Genomic DNA, 19,269 nt, shown 5'->3' with positions numbered 1-19,269 from the left:
ACAACAAAAAAGTTATACATGTAAAAGTGCATCTGCCTTGCACATGTAACCGGACCCTCTTTAGTTGGACATCAAGTCTTTCAAAACTTGTCAGAAACCTGAGGCGAAACTAAACATGTTTGCTTTTACTTCTCTACTGGCTCTAGTTACCTTACTTAAGTGGAAGGATTCTGCCCCTCCTTCCCACTCACACTGGCTTAAAGACATTTTGTCCTGTAGGAATCTAGAGAAAATCCGTCATACTATACTTGACACTGGTATTTATTTTGTTAAAATAATAGCTCTACCAACAACCATCACTGATACTGAGATGTTTGGTCAATAACATGGGTCTCAGTCCCAGTCCCTCCACTCTGCACTCAGCAGTATACAGAATACATTTCCTGGTATCCCGTTCCCACTTAATCCAATCAGGAGAGAGAGATCACACAGCAAAAATAAGAAATAAAAACAAAGCAAATGTGTCCTTGAAAGTAAAATAATCTACAAGTGCAGTAAGGAAATTTGGCTTGGCAAGATTTCTTGAAACAAGTACAAATATCTAGGGTTCTCTCTCCTGATTGGATAAAGTCGGAATGGAACAGAACATGTATTTTGTGTTTACTGCAGAGCATAGAGACTAGACTGGAAGACCCATGTTACTGACCAGTGAGTGGACATTCTATATCGGTGATGGATGTCAGATGACTACAGTTCAAATTAACTATTGTAGTTTTTACGCCACTACATGTACCTTAACCCCATCAGTTGTTAATTACTTTGAAGACAAATATTTTAAGACACTTTCAGATTGTAAGCCTGCCAACTTCAACAGGCCTAATCAGAACCAACTGGACCACCAACCACAGCTCACTGACTGGCTCAAGGGTTGAATCAATGCTCCCAATTTAGCACTGACCTACAATCATTTGATTTCGAATAATAGTGTATAGGCCTACCTTTAATTTTGATTGGTACATTCAATATTAAATACTTTTCTACTTTTAGTCGAATTCTATTTTGAATGGGGGACCTTTACTTTGACCAGAGTCCTGGGTATTTCTACTGCACTTCTTCTACCACTGCAAACACGTTCTGTTCCCATCATGTTCTGTTCCCCCCGCCCTCGCTCCAATTCGGAGGTTATAAATGAGGAGGTCTCAGCATCCACTCACTGGGACTCAACCAGCCGTGTGACCCGCTTCGGAATGGATGCAACAACATGGCGGAACGAAGTAGCCTAGACTAGCAGCCAGTATCCCCTGTCTGTGTTTGCAAATCGTCACATTATTACCGTTCGCAGTATTGACCTGTATTCCGTTAGAAAACATGAAGGGATAATTTCCCGATCCATTCCATCGGAAACTGTATAGAGCAGCTGTGACGAACGAGCTCGGGATGAATCGACACGCAACAGGTAAGAGACTCGAGTCAAGTGCATTAGTGGTGCAGCGTGTTGTTTTTGGTTGCATATTCGTTTGTATTTGATCTACTTTGTTATTAGTGCAGTGTATGTCTTTAATGGTAATTTATCCGATTATTCTATGTGTGGTGACTATTTTTTTAGTCTGCAGTCTGGATGGAAGGTAAAACGTATTTTGTTGGGCCGGTTTCTCCAGTAGACATGGGGAATTCAACTTGTTTATTTTACTTCCTCGGGCATGTTTTCAATATAAATATTCCGTCTCCCTCAAATCCTTTCAGAAATCCAGGAGTCCTCCCCCACACCGCCATTGCCTGGAGATCATGTGTTGAACTCAGGAGCAGTATTATTCCCTGGTAGTCATAATTCACCATATTCTCTCCACATTATGTATATCAAGAATCCAAGAGCAGAGATCCAATATGGGGCCCATAAATGTTGTGTTCTGTTCTCCATTCAGGTGCCTTTGATCAGCATGGTTGTCCTCTGATCCTGTTCCCTGCGGATGGGCAAAGCAAACTGACCTCGGAGCTGAGTGAATTAGAAGTGGTGGACTTCATAAACCACTTTCTTTGTTTGCACAAGTATGTTGAGAGGGCTGTGTGTGTCTGCATTTGCTCTTGTACTAAAAGTTGTTATAAGGGTCGAAAGCAAAATCCTATTAACGTTTAGCCAGTCCTCACTTGTATAAGTAGTCTGTTTTAGGGGTGTGTGTGTGAGGTTGTGAAATGATTGCATAATGTGCTAAAAACGACTAAGCTCATAATAGCCTTTTCCCCCTCTTAACAGTAAAAAACAGGATAAGGAGAGCTTGGTTTCAGTTGTGGCTGACATGAGGCAAGCCTCACTCACCACGTCGAGGTTCATCGCTGAAACTCTCCTTCTTCTTGAGGTATTTTATGTAATTTTCATTACACTGTATGGGTCCTGGGGAAATTGTGGGTCTTCTTTCAATCCTGTCTTTATTTATCTTTGCCTTCTATAAAAAGGACTTCTTTCAGAAGTTCCCCCCCCATGTATAATAATAATAATACAGTTGGGTCATAGGATGGTCCATGGAGTAAAGCAACATTACTTACTTGCTATACGATGTGCTATACGATATGATGAATTGAAAATGGGGGACCCTGATGTAAACAAGACGAAAGTCTTTCTCTGGTCTGCATCCCCTTAACAATTGTATGTATTGAGCTGTACTGTACTGTACCCATTCTGCAATCTGTTAATAAACTTTTCAATCAATCAATCAATCAATACATGCAACTGGTTGTTTTGGAAGATGTTCTGAATTGGGGGGGGGGGGGGGGTTGAGGTTTAATTCTTGTGCACACAGGACGGCAGGAACACTCCCAACATTTTGGGAAATACACTTATTTGCCATCTTCCCCAAAGTCTGATGAGACTTTTCATTCATTCATTTCATTCATTCATTCAAGACGGTTTCATCTCTTGTGTCAGTTCTGTTCTGTTGGAAGTTGTATTTCTTCACTTTTGACAGCTAAGCTAGTTGATCCCTTCTGCTTTCAGTCCTTGTCCCAAGCTAGCCTAGCTGCTCTCTACTGCTTCCAGTCCTTGTCCCAAGCTAGCCTAGCTGCTCTCTACTGCTTCCAGTCCTTGTCCCAAGCTAGCCTAGCTGCTCTCTACGGCTTCCAGTCCTTGTCCCAAGCTAGCCTAGCTGCTCTCTACTGCTTCCAGTCCTTGTCCCAAGCTAGCCTAGCTGCTCCCTACGGCTTCCAGTCCTTGTCCCAAGCTAGCCTAGCTGCTCCCTACGGCTTCCAGTCCTTGTCCCAAGCTAGCCTAGCTGCTCCCTACGGCTTCCAGTCCTTGTCCCAAGCTAGCCTAGCTGCTCCCTACTTCTTCCAGCCCTTGTGCTAAGATAGACTAGCTGCGTCCTACTGTGTCCTACTGCTTTCAGTCCTTGTCCTAAACTAGGGTAGCTGCTCCCTACTGCTTCCAGTCCTTATTTCCCAAAATGTTCCTTAACACTTGCGCATGATATCGATCTCTCTGTAGGCATAGCTCTCTGTAAGGCAGAGCTCTCTGTAGACATAACTCTCTGTAGGGCATAACTCTCTGTAGGGCATAACTCTCTGTAAGGCATAACTCTCTGTAAGGCATAACTCTGTAGGCATAGCTCTCTGTAAGGCATAACTCTCTGTAGGGCATAACTCTCTGTAGGCATAACTCTCTGTAGGCATAACTCTCTGTAGGCAGAGCTCTCTGTAGGGCATAACTCTCTGTAGGCATAACTCTCTGTAAGACATAACTCTCTGTAGGGCATAACTCTCTGTAGGGCATAACTCTCTGTAAGGCATAACTCTCTGTAAGACATAACTCTCTGTAAGACATAACTCTCTGTAAGACATAACTCTCTGTAAGACATAACTCTCTGTAGGGCATAACTCTATGTAAGGCATAACTCTGTAGGCATAACTCTCTGTAAGACATAACTCTCTGTAGGGCATAACTCTCTGTAAGGCATAACTCTCTGTAGGCATAACTCTCTGTAAGGCATAACTCTCTGTAAGGCATAACTCTCTGTAGGGCATAACTCTCTGTAGGGCATAACTCTGTAGGCATAACTCTCTGTAGGCATAACTCTCTGTAGGCATAACTCTCTGTAGGGCATAACTCTCTGTAAGGCATAACTCTATAGGCATAACTCTCTGTAAGGCATAACTCTGTAGGCATAACTCTCTGTAGGGCATAACTCTATGTAAGGCATAACTCTCTGTAGGGCATAACTCTCTGTAAGGCATAACTCTCTGTAAGACATAACTCTCCGTAGGGCATAACTCTGTAAGGCATAACTCTGTAGGGCATAACTCTGTAGGGCATAACTCAATGTAGGGCATAACTCTCTGTAGGGCATAACTCTCTGTAGGCATAACTCTCTGTAAGGCATAACTCTATAGACATAACTCTCTGTAGGGCATAACTCTCTGTAGGGCATAACAATCTGTAGGGCATAACTCTATAGGCATAACTCTCTGTAAGGCATAACTCTGCAGGCATAACTTTCTGTAGGGCATAACTCTCTGTAAGGCATAACTCTCTGTAGGGCATAACTCTATAGGCATAACTCTCTGTAAGGCATAACTCTCTGTAAGACATAACTCTCGGTAGGGCATAACTCTGTAGGGCATAACTCTCTGTAGGGCATAACTCTGTAGGGCATAACTCTCTGTAAGGCATAACTCTCTGTAGGACATAACTCTCTGTAGGACATAACTCTCTGTAGGGCATAACTCTCTGTAAGGCATAACTCTCTGTAGGCATAACTCTCTGTAGGGCATATCTCTGTAGGGCATAACTCTCTGTAGGGCATAACTCTCTGTAGGGCATAACTCTATAGGCATAACTCTCTGTAGGTATAACTGTAGGCATAACTCTCTGTAGGGCATAACTCTCTGTAGGTATAACTCTGTAGGCATAACTCTCTGTAAGGCATAACTCTCTCTGTAGGGCATAACTCTCTCTGTAGGGCATAACTCTCTCTGTAGGCATAACTCTCTCTGTAGGGCATAACTCTCTGTAGGGCATAACTCTGTAGGGCATAACTCTCTGTAGGGCATAACTCTCTGTAAGGCATAACTCTCTGTAGGGCATAACTCTCTGTAAGGCATAACTCTCTGTAAGGCATAACTCTCTAGGCATAACTCTCTAAGGCATAACTCTGTAAGTCATAACTCTCTGTAGGGCATAACTCTATAGGCATAACTCTGTAGGCATAACTCTCTCTGTAGGCATAACTCTCTCTGTAGGCATAACTCTCTTTGTAGGGCATAACTCTCTGTAGGGCATAACTCTCTGTAGGGCATAACTCTCTGTAGGGCATAACTCTCTGTAGGCATAACTCTCTCTGTAGGGCATAACTCTCTGTAGGGCATAACTCTCTGTAGGGCATAACTCTCTGTAGGCATAACTCTCTCTGTAGGGCATAACTCTCTTCTCTGTAGGGCATAACTCTCTGTAGGGCATAACTCTCTCTGTAGGGCATAACTCTCTCTGTAGGGCATAACTCTCTGTAGGGCATAACTCTCTGTAGGGCATAACTCTCTGTAGGGCATAACTCTCTGTAGGGCATAACTCTCTGTAGGCATAACTCTCTGTAGGGCATAACTCTCTAGGCATAACTCTCTGTAGGCATAACTCTCTGTAGGGCATAACTCTCTGTAGGGCATAACTCTCTGTAGGGCATAACTCTCTGTAGGGCATAACTCTGTAAGGCATAACTCTCTGTAGGCATAACTATCTGTAAGGCATAACTCTCTGTAGGCATAACTCTCTGTAAGGCATAACTCTCTGTAGGGCATAACTCTCTGTAAGGCCTAACTCTCTGTAGGGCATAACTCTCTGTAGGGCATAACTCTCTGTAAGGCATAACTCTGTAAGGCATAACTCTCTGTAGGGCATAACTCTATAGGCATAACTCTCTGTAGGTATAACTGTAGGCATAACTCTCTCTGTAGGGCATAACTCTGTAGGCATAACTCTCTGTAGGTATAACTCTGTAGGCATAACTCTCTGTAGGGCATAACTCTCTCTGTAGGGCATAACTCTCTGTAGGGCATAACTCTCTCTGTAGGCATAACTCTCTCTGTAGGGCATAACTCTCTGTAGGGCATAACTCTCTGTAGGGCATAACTCTCTGTAGGGCATAACTCTCTGTAGGGCATAACTCTCTGTAAGGCATAACTCTCTGTAGGACATAACTCTCTGTAGGACATAACTCTCTGTAGGGCATAACTCTCTGTAAGGCATAACTCTCTGTAGGCATAACTCTCTGTAGGGCATATCTCTGTAGGGCATAACTCTCTGTAGGGCATAACTCTCTGTAGGGCATAACTCTATAGGCATAACTCTCTGTAGGTATAACTGTAGGCATAACTCTCTCTGTAGGGCATAACTCTGTAGGCATAACTCTCTGTAGGTATAACTCTGTAGGCATAACTCTCTGTAGGGCATAACTCTCTGTAGGGCATAACTCTCTCTGTAGGGCATAACTCTCTGTAGGGCATAACTCTCTCTGTAGGCATAACTCTCTGTAGGGCATAACTCTGTAGGGCATAACTCTCTGTAGGGCATAACTCTCTAAGGCATAACTCTCTGTAGGGCATAACTCTCTGTAAGGCATAACTCTCTGTAGGCATAACTCTCTAAGGCATAACTCTGTAAGGCATAACTCTCTGTAGGGCATAACTCTATAGGCATAACTCTGTAGGTATAACTCTGTAGGTATAACTCTGTAGGCATAACTCTCTCTGTAGGGCATAACTCTCTGTAGGGCATAACTCTCTGTAGGGCATAACTCTCTGTAGGGCATAACTCTCTGTAGGGCATAACTCTCTGTAGGGCATAACTCTCTGTAGGGCATAACTCTCTGTGGGGCATAACTCTCTGTAGGGCATAACTCTCTGTGGGGCATAACTCTCTGTAGGGCATAACTCTCTGTAGGGCATAACTCTCTGTAGGGCATAACTCTGTAGGGCATAACTCTCTGTAGGCATAACTCTCTGTAGGGCATAACTCTCTGTAGGCATAACTCTCTGTAAGGCATAACTCTCTGTAGGCATAACTCTCTGTAGGGCATAACTCTCTGTAAGGCATAACTCTCTGTAGGGCATAACTCTCTGTAGGGCATAACTCTCTGTAGGGCATAACTCTGTAAGGCATAACTCTCTGTAGGCATAACTATCTGTAAGGCATAACTCTCTGTAGGCATAACTCTCTGTAAGGCATAACTCTCTGTAGGGCATAACTCTCTGTAAGGCCTAACTCTCTGTAGGGCATAACTCTCTGTAAGGCATAACTCTGTAAGGCATAACTCTGTAGGGCATAACTCTCTGTAGGCATAACTCTGTAGGCATAACTCTGTAGGCATAACTCTCTGTAAGGCATAACTCTCTAAGGCATAACTCTCTGTAGGGCATAACTCTCTGTAGGGCATAACTCTGTAAGGCATAACTCTCTGTAGGCATAACTATCTGTAAGGCATAACTCTCTGTAGGCATAACTCTCTGTAAGGCATAACTCTCTGTAGGGCATAACTCTCTGTAAGGCCTAACTCTCTGTACGGCATAACTCTCTGTAGGGCATAACTCTCTGTAAGGCATAACTCTGTAGGCATAACTCTGTAGGCATAACTCTCTGTAAGGCATAACTCTCTGTAAGGCATAACTCTCTGTAGGGCATAACTCTCTGTAGGGCATAACTCTATAGGCATAACTCTCTGTAGGGCATAACTCTCTCTGTAGGGCATAACTGTCGGTAGGGCATAACTGTCTGTAGGGCATAACTGTCTGTAGGGCATAACTCTCTGTAAGGCATAACTCTGTAGGGCATAACACTCTGTAGGGCATAACTTTCTGTAGGCATAACTCTGTCAGCATAATCTTGTTGCATAATCAATCCGACATGCTCGTTTCTGAGACGGTTGACCTTCAAAGCACAATGCAAAGTGCTTCACTTCCTGCATTTATTGTGGAATTATTCTTGGGGCAAAAACACTGTTAGTCGTGGGAGGGGCGGGGTCACATACATCACGGGTCACAGGTTTATAGTTATTTATTAGAAGAGCCTCGGGTGGGGGGGGGGGTTGGGTTTCGACATGGTGATCTCCTTTTCTTTTAGAAAACATATTTTTCATGTATTAAAGGAAACATTTCTTGGCTGACTATGTCAATAACTGTATAAACCTATTGAACATTTTATCTGGCTATTTGTGACTGGTGTGATGTCTCTCTGTTACCTTGGCTACTGGTGGTATATTTTGACCTGAATCTAGCCTGATTTAGTGTGTGTAGACTGGTTTGCTGAAATGATTTTTGAATATCTCTTGCCATCATGTCTCACTGTCTCTCTCTTGCTATATCTCACTGTCTCTCTCGCTCTCGCTGTCTCTCTCGCTCTCGCTGTCTCTCTCTCGCTCTCCAGATGCACAAGAGGACTGTCCATACTGTATACATGATTCAACCAAAAAAGAGAGATGTTCATAAACTATTGCTGAAGCTCCTGGTGCCGTCAAAGTCTCGTATTGCTCCCTTCAAGGTGAGTGTTGCAACACTTTTAACCTTTTTGTTATACATGTTATATATTTAATTTACCCCCCCCCCCCAATTTACCATGCTCTTGATTTGCAGAAAGTTGTACTGAAGGAAGTCTGTGAGCTCTCCAACTACATCGATCGAAGCCAGTTGACACCATCTTTGGGAGGCTACTTTATTTACCGTCATCGAAGTTGGGTCACTTTTATCAAGGTGCCTTTTTTTTCTCCTTCCCTTCTGCATTATCATAATCAGTTATATGTTTTTGTCTCCAAATAAACCATATGCTTTATATCTTGTACGTAACACATCATCTCCCGTTTCAGCCAGTCCTCTTAACCTGTTCCACCCGACGGGACCGGTACCGGTCCCGAAATGCCATCTGGTCATTAATCAATATTTTTGACTGAGATTTAAATTTCAAACTTATTCAAGTATTAACATCACTAACATGTCACAACAGCATGTAGAATATATATTATCATCAATACGTTAGTTTAGCAATAGGTTAAAAGTGTCATTAGATAGATTTAACTTTTCGATTTGGACAAGTCTAGTCATGAGGGTGACTATTTTGGATATTTTTTAACCATGGGAATTGTAGTCTTTTTGTGGCCATTTTGTAGAGGACATGCATAGCTGTCAATCAGCGTTGGAACTTCCTGGAAGATTCTATAGGGGTTCAGAGTTCTGTATGAATTATATCAATAACTGTTATTATTCGGGATGATAAGCCACAAAAGGTACCGTTTTTGACAAATATTGAAACGCAGTTAGTTTCTCCTCCATATTGTTAGCATGTAGCAACAATTAGATCTGAAATTAGTTTCAAAATGGTTGCACTGTGGTGAAAATAAAAAAGTACAGTAAATTACAGTTTAAAACAGCGGCATTGTCCTCTCACAGTAGGATAGCCCCACATTGGCTCCTGTGGTTTTTGCCCCAACAATATTTCTGTTGCCTGGGTTTAATTGCACAGGAGAAATGAGCAGCTACTCGACTGGATAATCAATGGGGGAGATGTGTCACGTATGAATCCATTCATGACTTTCAGTGATGCGGCTCGACGTCCATTGTTTTGTTACCTTGGTGAAGCGTAAATGTGGAGCTTAATCAGCGGGCCTTATTAGCAAGTGAAAAGGGTCCCTTTAGATTATATTCAGTCATGTTCGACTGGGCATTCGGCCATGTTGACGGTGTTCATTAGTCCTGGAAGCGGTGTTCTGGGAATGTCTATAACGACACTGTTTGGGAGGCTATGATGTTAGTAACACAATCTCCTCTAGACTTGCATTTTCTAGTGACATTTTACTACCGGTTTTCTTGTCATTTTATACATCGGCTCGATCTCTGGAATGGAATTCTAGCAGTTAATTCTAAATAGTTTTTTTGTAGTTTTAGAATTCTATCCACTCTTATCTGCAACTTGTCTGCAACACATCGGAATTCTTTATCCACAGATTCCACGGAGGCCTAATTCTAAGTTATTTTGGTTCTTCTCCGCAGGAGATCAATGCCTTTGTCCAGGAGTTTCTTTCAGTGGTCCAAAGGCTCCCGGCCTGTATCTACGCTCTCCAGGCTCTCTCCAGATCGCCAGTGCCCTCCGTTCTACATGAGCTGAAAGACTTCTGCTCCACCAATGAGGAGCGGTTCAGGCAGCTGAGGAGGTAGGCTTTTCTCTTCCTTCCACCTCCTTCCTTTCTTCTCTTCTTATGTGTCATGAAGAATTTCCCCTAAGCAAATTTAGGTTTCCGTTTTCATTGAGCCTACATGACTCAGTTTTAAGACATCTTAAATGACTTGTCTTTCAAGTTTTACAACCCGTTAAGAGATCTTACCCACCGGTCTTGTAGTTGTGTGTGGGAATATACTATTTCATTCCAGAACTGTTCTCTCTTGTTTTGTTTTGACTTCTCGAACTCTATTACATATAGGCTGGTCTGCAGTAAATTGTTTCTTTCAATAGTCAATAATGAAGAAGAAAAAAAGCTAATTGTACAGGGATAGGAATTTTTGCTTTTCTGCAACTCGCCCATATCACAACTCATCCATCTACAAAATACTAACACTAACGCACACCGAAGATATATTCTTATTATGGATAATTTAAGATTAAAATTGAAAATGACAATACAGCGAGCATGCTTACAATATACTTGTGTTATAAGTGGTATTTCATTTGTTAAATAATATCAGCTAGATATATATATATATATATATAATTTTTTACTTATTTCAATAAATCTTGCTAAGCCAAATTTGATTACTGCACTGGCAGATTATTATACAGTGATGGCTGTTTGAATGTAGTTATTATTTTAACAAAATAAATACCACTTACAGCACTTACATTTATTTATTAGTAGTCAAAGGTACAGTGGAATACAGTACACATTGAATGACTCATTTTATATTTTCGCCACCCCCCCCCCCCCCCCCCCCTCCCTCCAGGGTTCACACAGACATTGCAAAATTAAATTCAAGGACTTTCTCGAAACAAAAATAAAAAGGATACAGTTCACTTGTGCTGTTTTCTATAGCAAAAAGAAATGATGATGATAATTAAAAAAAAATTATCGGATCCAATATTTATGGCTCAAAGCCAATCTCCGACAATTAGCATTTCCTTAATATAGAAAAAATACATACAATTAATTAAATTTCAGTACAATTCTATCATGGATGAACAAAAGTCCTTAATGTGGTTGGTCGATTTGAATTTCAAGGACTTTCCAAGCACCTTGTCCAGGCCTTGATCTCTTTTTTGTCAAAAACAAGCACTTCAAGGACCTTGTGCGAGCCCTCCCTCCCATTCTCCCTCCCTTGTCCTACCCAATCCTACAAATACACAACAGAGAACATACAAACACATTATCTCTCTCACTCATCCTTCCTTCTCATTGTCCTCATCCTTCCTTCTCATTGTCCTAGTGTCTTTAGCTTGGCTATGTAACCAATACAAGGCCCCCATACTATTTCAAACTTTTCACTAGACCCCCGGCCTTAGGTTGTATTTAATTTTCTCCAGATTTAAAAAGAACATGAGATCTTTGAGCCATAGGGATGCTTTGGGGGCTGCTGGTGATTTCCACTCTAGCAAGATCCTTCTGCGTGCTAATAAGGATGCAAAGGCAATTCTATCTATTGTTCTTCTCCTAACCCTTTGATGATCCGGTCTTGGTAATGAATGAATGAAAAACTTTATTTAACAGATTGCAGAATGGGTACAATACAGTACGGCTCAATACACACAATTGTTAAGGGGATGCAGACCTGAGAAAGACGTTTGTCTTGTTTCCATCAGGGTCCCCCATTTTCAATTCATATAGACATTTATGACATACACAACATGCATGACATTTATGGCATAGGGACATATAGGTATTTAGTACTGATACATTTGTGACATAAACGGTATTCAAATATACAGTACTGTTACCCCTAGATCTTGACAGAGTATATACATATGATGGGGAGGGGACTGTACATTAGGAGGGGTGGGTGGGAGAGAAATATACATATATTATATACATGCGGTGGGGAGGAGACTGTCTATTAGGAGGTGGTGGGGGTTTTGGGCATTTACAGTGGCCAGTTTCGAATTGCAGCCTCCCGTAGGTGCTCTTTAAGACTCCAAAGATGGCTGTTTCTGCACTGGGAGTTAGCTCCATGCCAAAGGCCTCAGCGAGGTGTTTGAAAATAGCTGTCCAGAAGCTGTGTAGGCGGGGACAAGACCAAAACATGTGCGTCATATGTGCTCGGGACATGTGACATCTATTACAAGAGTGTAATATTGGGATATATTTTGGAGAGTTTAGAGTTTGTGAAGTAGATGCGATGGACCACCTTAAATTGCATCAGATTGAGCCTGGAACAAGATGTACTATCATTTACTCTGGCCAGTACTCTATTCCAAATATCCTAATCTATAGCATCGCCCCATTCCTTTTCCCAATCCTCTTTGATTTTATCAAGAAATGTTGTTCCGGGAGATCAGGGTGTAAATTCTTGATACAAGACCTTTTTGATTTGTGGGGATGTCCAGAATTGTGTCAATTACTGAGTTGAGATATTAGGGAAGGAGCTATTATGTTGTTTAACCCAGTTTCGAACTTTAAAGTATCGGAATAAATGAGATCTCGGGAGGCCACATTTTTCACACGGATCGCTAAAACTACACACAACCTTATTGGTGTATAGGTCCCTCACTCTAACTGGGCCTGGGCCCTCATTTATCAACAATTCTTAGAAAGTGTTCTATTTTTGTACTTAAGCACAGAATTTAGAATGTGTGTATGCACAGAAATATCCGGATTTATCAAACGTGCGTACACAGGTCCTACGCTCCTCCCTGTTGATAAATACCATTTTGTTCTTACAGTCAATGCTCGTGCACGATTATCCATATATGGTAATGAAACGCCCCCATGGGATGTGAAATAATGGACTGACCCGAGCGAATTATGAGAAACTCCACGAGCGAGATTGTTCACGGAGGCGCTGCCGAACCAAGAAGACACAACCCGTGTTATGGGATAAATAAAAGGCTGGCGGACTTGTACATGGTGATGTCAGATATCAACAACTCCCTAAGACCATTGCTGAAATTCTGCCTGGACAGCTCGAATACTAATAAAGACCGTTCGTTAACCACTGTTTGGCGTTGGTGTGTCATTATTATAACCATGCTGGAATATGAATTAGTTCGATTGGCTACCGGGTATAATATGATTTGTAGAGGCATATGATGCAATCTATTTTGTTGTCGGTATTAGGTAGCTTATATGAATTACATATAATAGCAGCCAGCCCATAGCCTACATTATGCAACAGTAACTTGCGCATATATAATAGCACATGGCACACGCACATCCCTGCGAACCCTGCACAGTAAACTAACTTGATCATTAATCTAGCTGTTGTATCTTTACGCTTATGAAAACATTAAATAATATGTATAGGCTATAGGCCGTCGCTTTGCATTAATAGCCTATATTCTCAAATGGCATTTAATGGCTATCCGACTCCTCGCTATCCTCGCGGACGGACCAGTATACCTTATATCATATCATATTCATATCATAGTTTACTCTTTATCAGCCTACCCAGCATGTAATACATTCTTTGTTAGAACTCAACTCGTTATTATTTTGCGCATAGATTGCAGAAATACGGGAACGTTTTGAAATAAAAGTGAGATTCTGTAAGCAGAATACAAGTCATATCACCCACACGATATATGCTCTGTATCCAGAGCATGTATGCTTTTCATTAATTTAAGACACATTTATTGCAAGGGTTTTGTAATACACATACACTCAACAAATAACCTCTGTTCTTGTTGCAATGCGTTTTTTATTCTTTCTTATACAGTAGGAAGGGGGAAGAACACTATCGTGGGTGTTCATATGACTTGTATTCTGCTTACAGCTTCGAAATTCCACTTTCGTTTAACAATGGCAAAGCCTTTTAAATATAATCAAAATGTTCCCGTGTTTCTGCGGTCTGTGCGCAAAATAATAACTAATGCACGGAAGCTTATTTCCGTGTTGTAATATTCATATTCGACCACCAGGCGCCAGGTACGCATGCTCAGAGCTGTGCGTAGAAAATTTGGTTGGCCGGATTGGCAATTCAGATGAGAGCAGAGCCAATAGTGAGGTAGAATGACAGGATCCAGATTCACACCAACTCCGTGTCTGTTGTTGGGTCCATAAAATCATCTTGTGATTATTTGTTGCCCAATAATAGTTTCTTATATCAGGGAGTGCCAATCCCCCACTCTCTAGGCCTCTGTAGGAACTCTTTTGATTCTGGGGGGCTTGCCTCCCCATATAAAATGGGAAATCAGTGCGTTTACTTTAGTAAAAAAGGATTTGGGTAAGAAGACTGGAAGGGATTGGAAAAGATATAAAAAACGTGGAAGCATATTCATTTTTATGCGGTTTACCCTCCCCGTTATATGTAAGCTATTCTATCTCTCCAGGTCTAATTTGAGCTTGGCTATTAAGGGTGAGAAATTATTCTTGATAAGGTCTGAAAATTTACAACATATGTTCACTCCCAAATACTTAAAACTGTCTTTCACTGGGAAGCATTCACTCTTTGAAAAGTTAAGTTTGTAACCTGAAAAGGTTACAAATCTATTCAACAATCCGATAGTCTGGGGGATGGTAAAGTGGATCAGAAATGAATAATAATAAGTCATCTGCATACAAGGAGAGTATATGTTTCGAACCATATCTAAAGATTCCTTGATTGGAGTTGGTGGATTTGAGCGCAATAGATAAAGGTTCGATTGCTATGGCAAAGGACTCAGGACATCCCTGGCGGGTACCTCTACCAAGAGTGAAATATTGGGATATCATCCCATTAGTACTCACAGATGCTTTAGGTGCAGAGTATAAAAGTGTTATCCAAGAAATACATTTGGGACCCATACAAAACCTATTAAGGACCTCTAGTAGATACCCCCACTCCACCCTATCAAATGCTTTCTCCACATCCAAGGAGACCACCACCTCTGGTGTCTCACCGGATGCAGGCGAGTGAAGAATATTTAAAAGGCGCCGGATATTAGAGAAGGAGTTGCGGTTTCCTTCCACTTAAGTAAGGTACCTTGAGCCAGTAGAGAAGTAAAGGCAAACATGTTTCGCCTGTGTCGGGTTTCTGACATAGTTTTGAAAGACTTGATGTCCAACTAAAGAGGTACACGTCCGGTTACATGTGAAGGGCAGATGCACTTTTCCATTTATCGCATGTAGGGTCCACATCAGGGTACATTGGAGCTAATTTGGCTTTGATGGGCTACTTGTAAATTGCAAAAGTGCATGTCGAGTGCACATGGAAGAGTGTATCCGATCAAGGATTAAGTCTCATGTCTCGTCCATAAAAGTAGAATCTAGGTCTTCTTCCCAAGCAGTTCTTATAGCCTCTTGAAATAAGGTAGTAAAGGTCAGACGTAAAACCTTTTGATGTGGGGTTGATGGAAAGAAATGCATCAAGATTGACTGGAGGTTTATGAGGAAATTGGGAAATTAATCGCTGTACATAATGCCTAACTTGTAAAAATGTGTCAGGTTTTCTGTCGATTGAGAAAAACAAGCAAAGAGATTATCAATAATAAATCCCCCAAGTTTTCAAGTCTTTTCTTTTGCCAAATCTGAAATGCGCCATCAGCCATTGAGGGAGGAAATGGAAGATTAGCTACAATTGGACTTCGAAGTGAGAGTCTGTGGTCTCAAATCGTTCCTGAATTGGGCCCAGATTCATGGGGAATGTTTTAAGACTATGTGAATCCCTACCCTCCTTCAAAACCGCACTCAAAGAGCACCTATGGGTGGCTGCAATTAGAAACTGGCCCCTGTAAATGTCCAAATCCCCCCCCCACAAATGTACAGTTTCTTTCCCTTCCCATGTATATATTTTTTATATCTTTTTACTACACAGTTCTGTATATCCGTTTGTCGTGTATATCATGATGAATTGAAAATGTGGGACCCCGATGTAAACGAGACTAAAGTCTTTTTCTGGTCTGCATCCTCTTAGCAGTTTGTTTTGTATTGTACCCATTCTGCAATCTGTTAATAACGTAATCAATCAATCAAAGGTTAAGCAAGTGGGAGTTAGAAACTGGGCCACTAGCACAGACCTCCATTGACTATATTCACACAGTGGCCATTTTGCTTTTATGTCATGCTCACGTTAGGTTACTTTCCACCCTGTTCTCCAGTGCATGTTATTGGGAACAATATTTTGTTACTGTGCGTTCAGATACAATGCAAATAGAAATATTGTCTCACTCTAACTCACGACAGTTGATAACTAGCATGAAGACATGCTAGTGCGTTTGGTCTCAACCGTGCCATTGTTGATATCTACAGTGAAGCTGCTTGTGTTTACCTCCTTTCACTCATTTCAAATTTTGTTTTGCGTTGTATTTGAATGAACAGTTAGACCAAAACGTTCCCAATAAGGCTGTTTGAACTGCAAGTGAAGACTATGTGCAGGAGCTCTTTATTGCAAAGCAACACACTTGTATAGCATTAACGAGATGGTTAAGGAGGTTCTCAAGGTAGCAGGTTTACTGTATGTGGTTCCACTTATTCAATTGGTCTGACATTTGACGGGAAAAGAGTTGAGTATAATTAACTTTAGATCTGCATTTTTCCATTTTAGAAAAAAGTTATGACTGTGTACTTGATGCAATGGAATCTTTACTCGTTTCCATGGTAACTACTACAGTAATGGGTACCTCAGCATTTGAAGATCAGTCTCGAGTGAACCAATGGCACAGATGAACAAAGGACGGCGAATGCCACAAAAACTAAATGACCCAGAATGACACAAATGTCAAAGTAGTTGTGCTCTTGTGATTGGTCGAAGATTGGCAAGGCTTATGGGTACTGTAATAGTTACATGGAAACGGTAACACTTTTTCTCAAAGATTAAATTAATACATAGTCTATAGACCAAGGGGCCACATGGACTTGTTTTTTATTGCTGTGTAATAAAATCTGGCCCGGGATATGAAGGCATAGTATAGAATAATGCTTTATAATAGTTATTACAATATTTGTACCTCCATATAGTAGTGTATTTAATGAGCTATAACTGTTACTGTTTTGCCATCTGCAGGGAGCTGGGCTTGGATGAGTTGCTCAAGCAGTGCGAGGATGTAGTGGAGAAACTGCGGTACCCAGAGAGTGAGCCGTGCTACCGGGACATGGCTGGCACTGCCCTCTTCACCCACACTGCCTTTGACATGCTCCAGAACTACGGCAGGTACAGGCAGCCATTCAGGCAGTTGGCGTGGGGCGTATACATGCACACATACTGCGGTGGCACCAGATGAATCGATTATGCTCGTGGACAGATCTTCATGATCAATATAGATTTAATAGTGAAACGCATCACCAACATCCTCGTGCATATTCTGTAGTCAAATGATGGAGTCGTATCATCCGAAAATAAAATGTCGAACAAAAATGTCTTTAATTTGAATCTCTCAGCCTCTGAACAGGTTCAGGTTATTAAAAAAATATATTTGTTATAATAAATGTCTTATAATGTCCAAGTGCTTAATTGGTGAACTAATACTAGAACTGAAGCGTTTCTTCCCCTCATGGAAAATGCTTATAGTTTTATGGTGTTTATAGTAGTCTGATAGTAATATGCTACAATGATTCCATTGAACGGCTTCTTTTCTGTTGACAGGATAACCACGGCTGTTGAGAAAATAGAGTTGCTGTGGCAACAGGCCTTTTCCAAGGCCCATATACAATTGCAAGTATTAAAACTGCATGAGCAGTCAGTGTGGGTAAGCCAACGGTCGGTTCTCATATTATGATTCCTTTTCACATAAAAGCATTTTCAGAGAGGTTTGTGATCATTGCATCCATTTACCCCCACTTTCAGATAACTGAACGTATGGAAACTTTTAAAAAAGAGAAGCTCCAACCTTACAGAATAGACATTGCTAAAAATGCCACAACGGCGGAAATCCTAACGTCAGAATTCGAGGCGTCCATCTACACACCTGGAATGGTAGGTTGATAATTATTCCTTCCCCTTTTGGCTGATGAGCACACTGAATAAAAATGTGCAACGTGCTTTACTTTTCATGTTGTTCTGTCGATGCCTTCAGGCTCTCGTGCGCTGGGCAGAGGATGTGATCCACACTTTAGCGGAGACCATGGATGACTCCCAGAGCAGGGAGAAGTGGGTGCAGGATCTGGACTGGCTGAGGGAGCACTTCCATGCAGCTGTAGAGATGCCACATCAAACCCTCCGAGCAGTGTCTGACTTCTACCATCACTATAACAAGGCAAGTCTCCTCTGGCTGATTGGACCTTTTTAACGGCGATTATAAAGGGGAACGTTTCTTGAGGCAGCGCAGAATGGGCCCCCTTAACTGGTCCGAAGCCGCTCCCTTTCTTGACTGAGGAAAGCAACCGTTGCAAGCGACAGTCGAGCAGAGCTTGGCATTGGTCAGTTGAGATAAAATCAACCAAGGTATTGATATTGCCACAAAGGTTTAGGTCGGTGTTGTCTGATGCTGTCAATAAGCCAAAGGTGAAAATTAGAACACTTATGATATTATAAAAGAATGAAAAATAAGATTGTCATAATATTTGGCAAAATAACTCATCTGGATTGCCTGCATGTTTCCCATGCATCATAGGAATATACATGCGGTCTGTAGATTTGCACCATATACCTGTTTGAAGAGATCTATTGCATCGCTTCCCCACACAGTCCAACGGCTGGTACAGCACTGTCCTGTGTGAGAACTTCCTTCTGGAGCTCCTGTGGGGTGTCGACGGCGACGGCCTCCCCAGGGGGGAAGTGTGCGGTGGGGTGCCTGGCTGGAGGCGGGCTCTCTCTGACTTCCTGAGGAGGAATCCCTCGCCAGACATGGAGGAACTAGTCCAGCTGGCACACCTCGCCAACGTCATGCCAGATGCCCTGCCGCAGCAAGCGGGCAAGCAGTTATCTCAACGGTAAGACTGTGACGAGAAGGTTTCCGCTTTGCAGAGAAATGACCGTAGCCACCGGTCATCATGTGTATTCTTGATATTTGATCGCGGACCGCTTGGGTCCCAACAACTGGTGATTGTAATCGGAATAGCAGGTGATTATTGTTTAAATGGCAACTGTGGCCAATGAGACTGTGGCTTAGCTCCATATTGTATGGCAGAACACATCATGAGGATACTATGAGTTTACTGCTTGATTGAACTACAACTTGTATTGTAATATTGCCTTGTCTGCCTGGTAGTGGCAATGCCTACATGCGCTGGATATCATCTACCATGGGCG

At 41.9% G+C, this 19,269-nt stretch overlaps 1 protein-coding gene across 1 annotated transcript in view; it reads left to right on the top strand.

Moving 5' to 3' along the window:
* The first annotated feature begins 1,295 nt into the window (after positions 1–1,295).
* Positions 1,296–19,269, top strand: part of LOC311228339 (uncharacterized protein) — a 32,624-nt gene continuing 14,650 nt past the window's right edge. The window contains exons 1-12 of the mRNA XM_084314248.1: positions 1,296–1,396; positions 1,684–1,758; positions 1,863–1,986; positions 2,192–2,294; positions 8,339–8,452; positions 8,545–8,661; positions 9,955–10,115; positions 17,086–17,232; positions 17,665–17,767; positions 17,866–17,994; positions 18,095–18,274; positions 18,706–18,950. Coding sequence (XP_084170374.1) covers positions 1,378–1,396; positions 1,684–1,758; positions 1,863–1,986; positions 2,192–2,294; positions 8,339–8,452; positions 8,545–8,661; positions 9,955–10,115; positions 17,086–17,232; positions 17,665–17,767; positions 17,866–17,994; positions 18,095–18,274; positions 18,706–18,950 — 1,517 coding nt within the window. The 5' untranslated portion in view covers positions 1,296–1,377. The remainder of the gene's footprint in view (positions 1,397–1,683; positions 1,759–1,862; positions 1,987–2,191; positions 2,295–8,338; positions 8,453–8,544; positions 8,662–9,954; positions 10,116–17,085; positions 17,233–17,664; positions 17,768–17,865; positions 17,995–18,094; positions 18,275–18,705; positions 18,951–19,269) is intronic.

This window comes from Notolepis coatsorum (genome assembly GCF_963971535.1).
Source record: "Notolepis coatsorum genome assembly, chromosome: 5".
Taxonomy (NCBI): domain Eukaryota; kingdom Metazoa; phylum Chordata; class Actinopteri; order Aulopiformes; family Paralepididae; genus Notolepis; species Notolepis coatsorum.
Note: the sequence above shows the minus strand (reverse complement) of the source record. Positions and strands in the feature narration are given on the sequence as shown.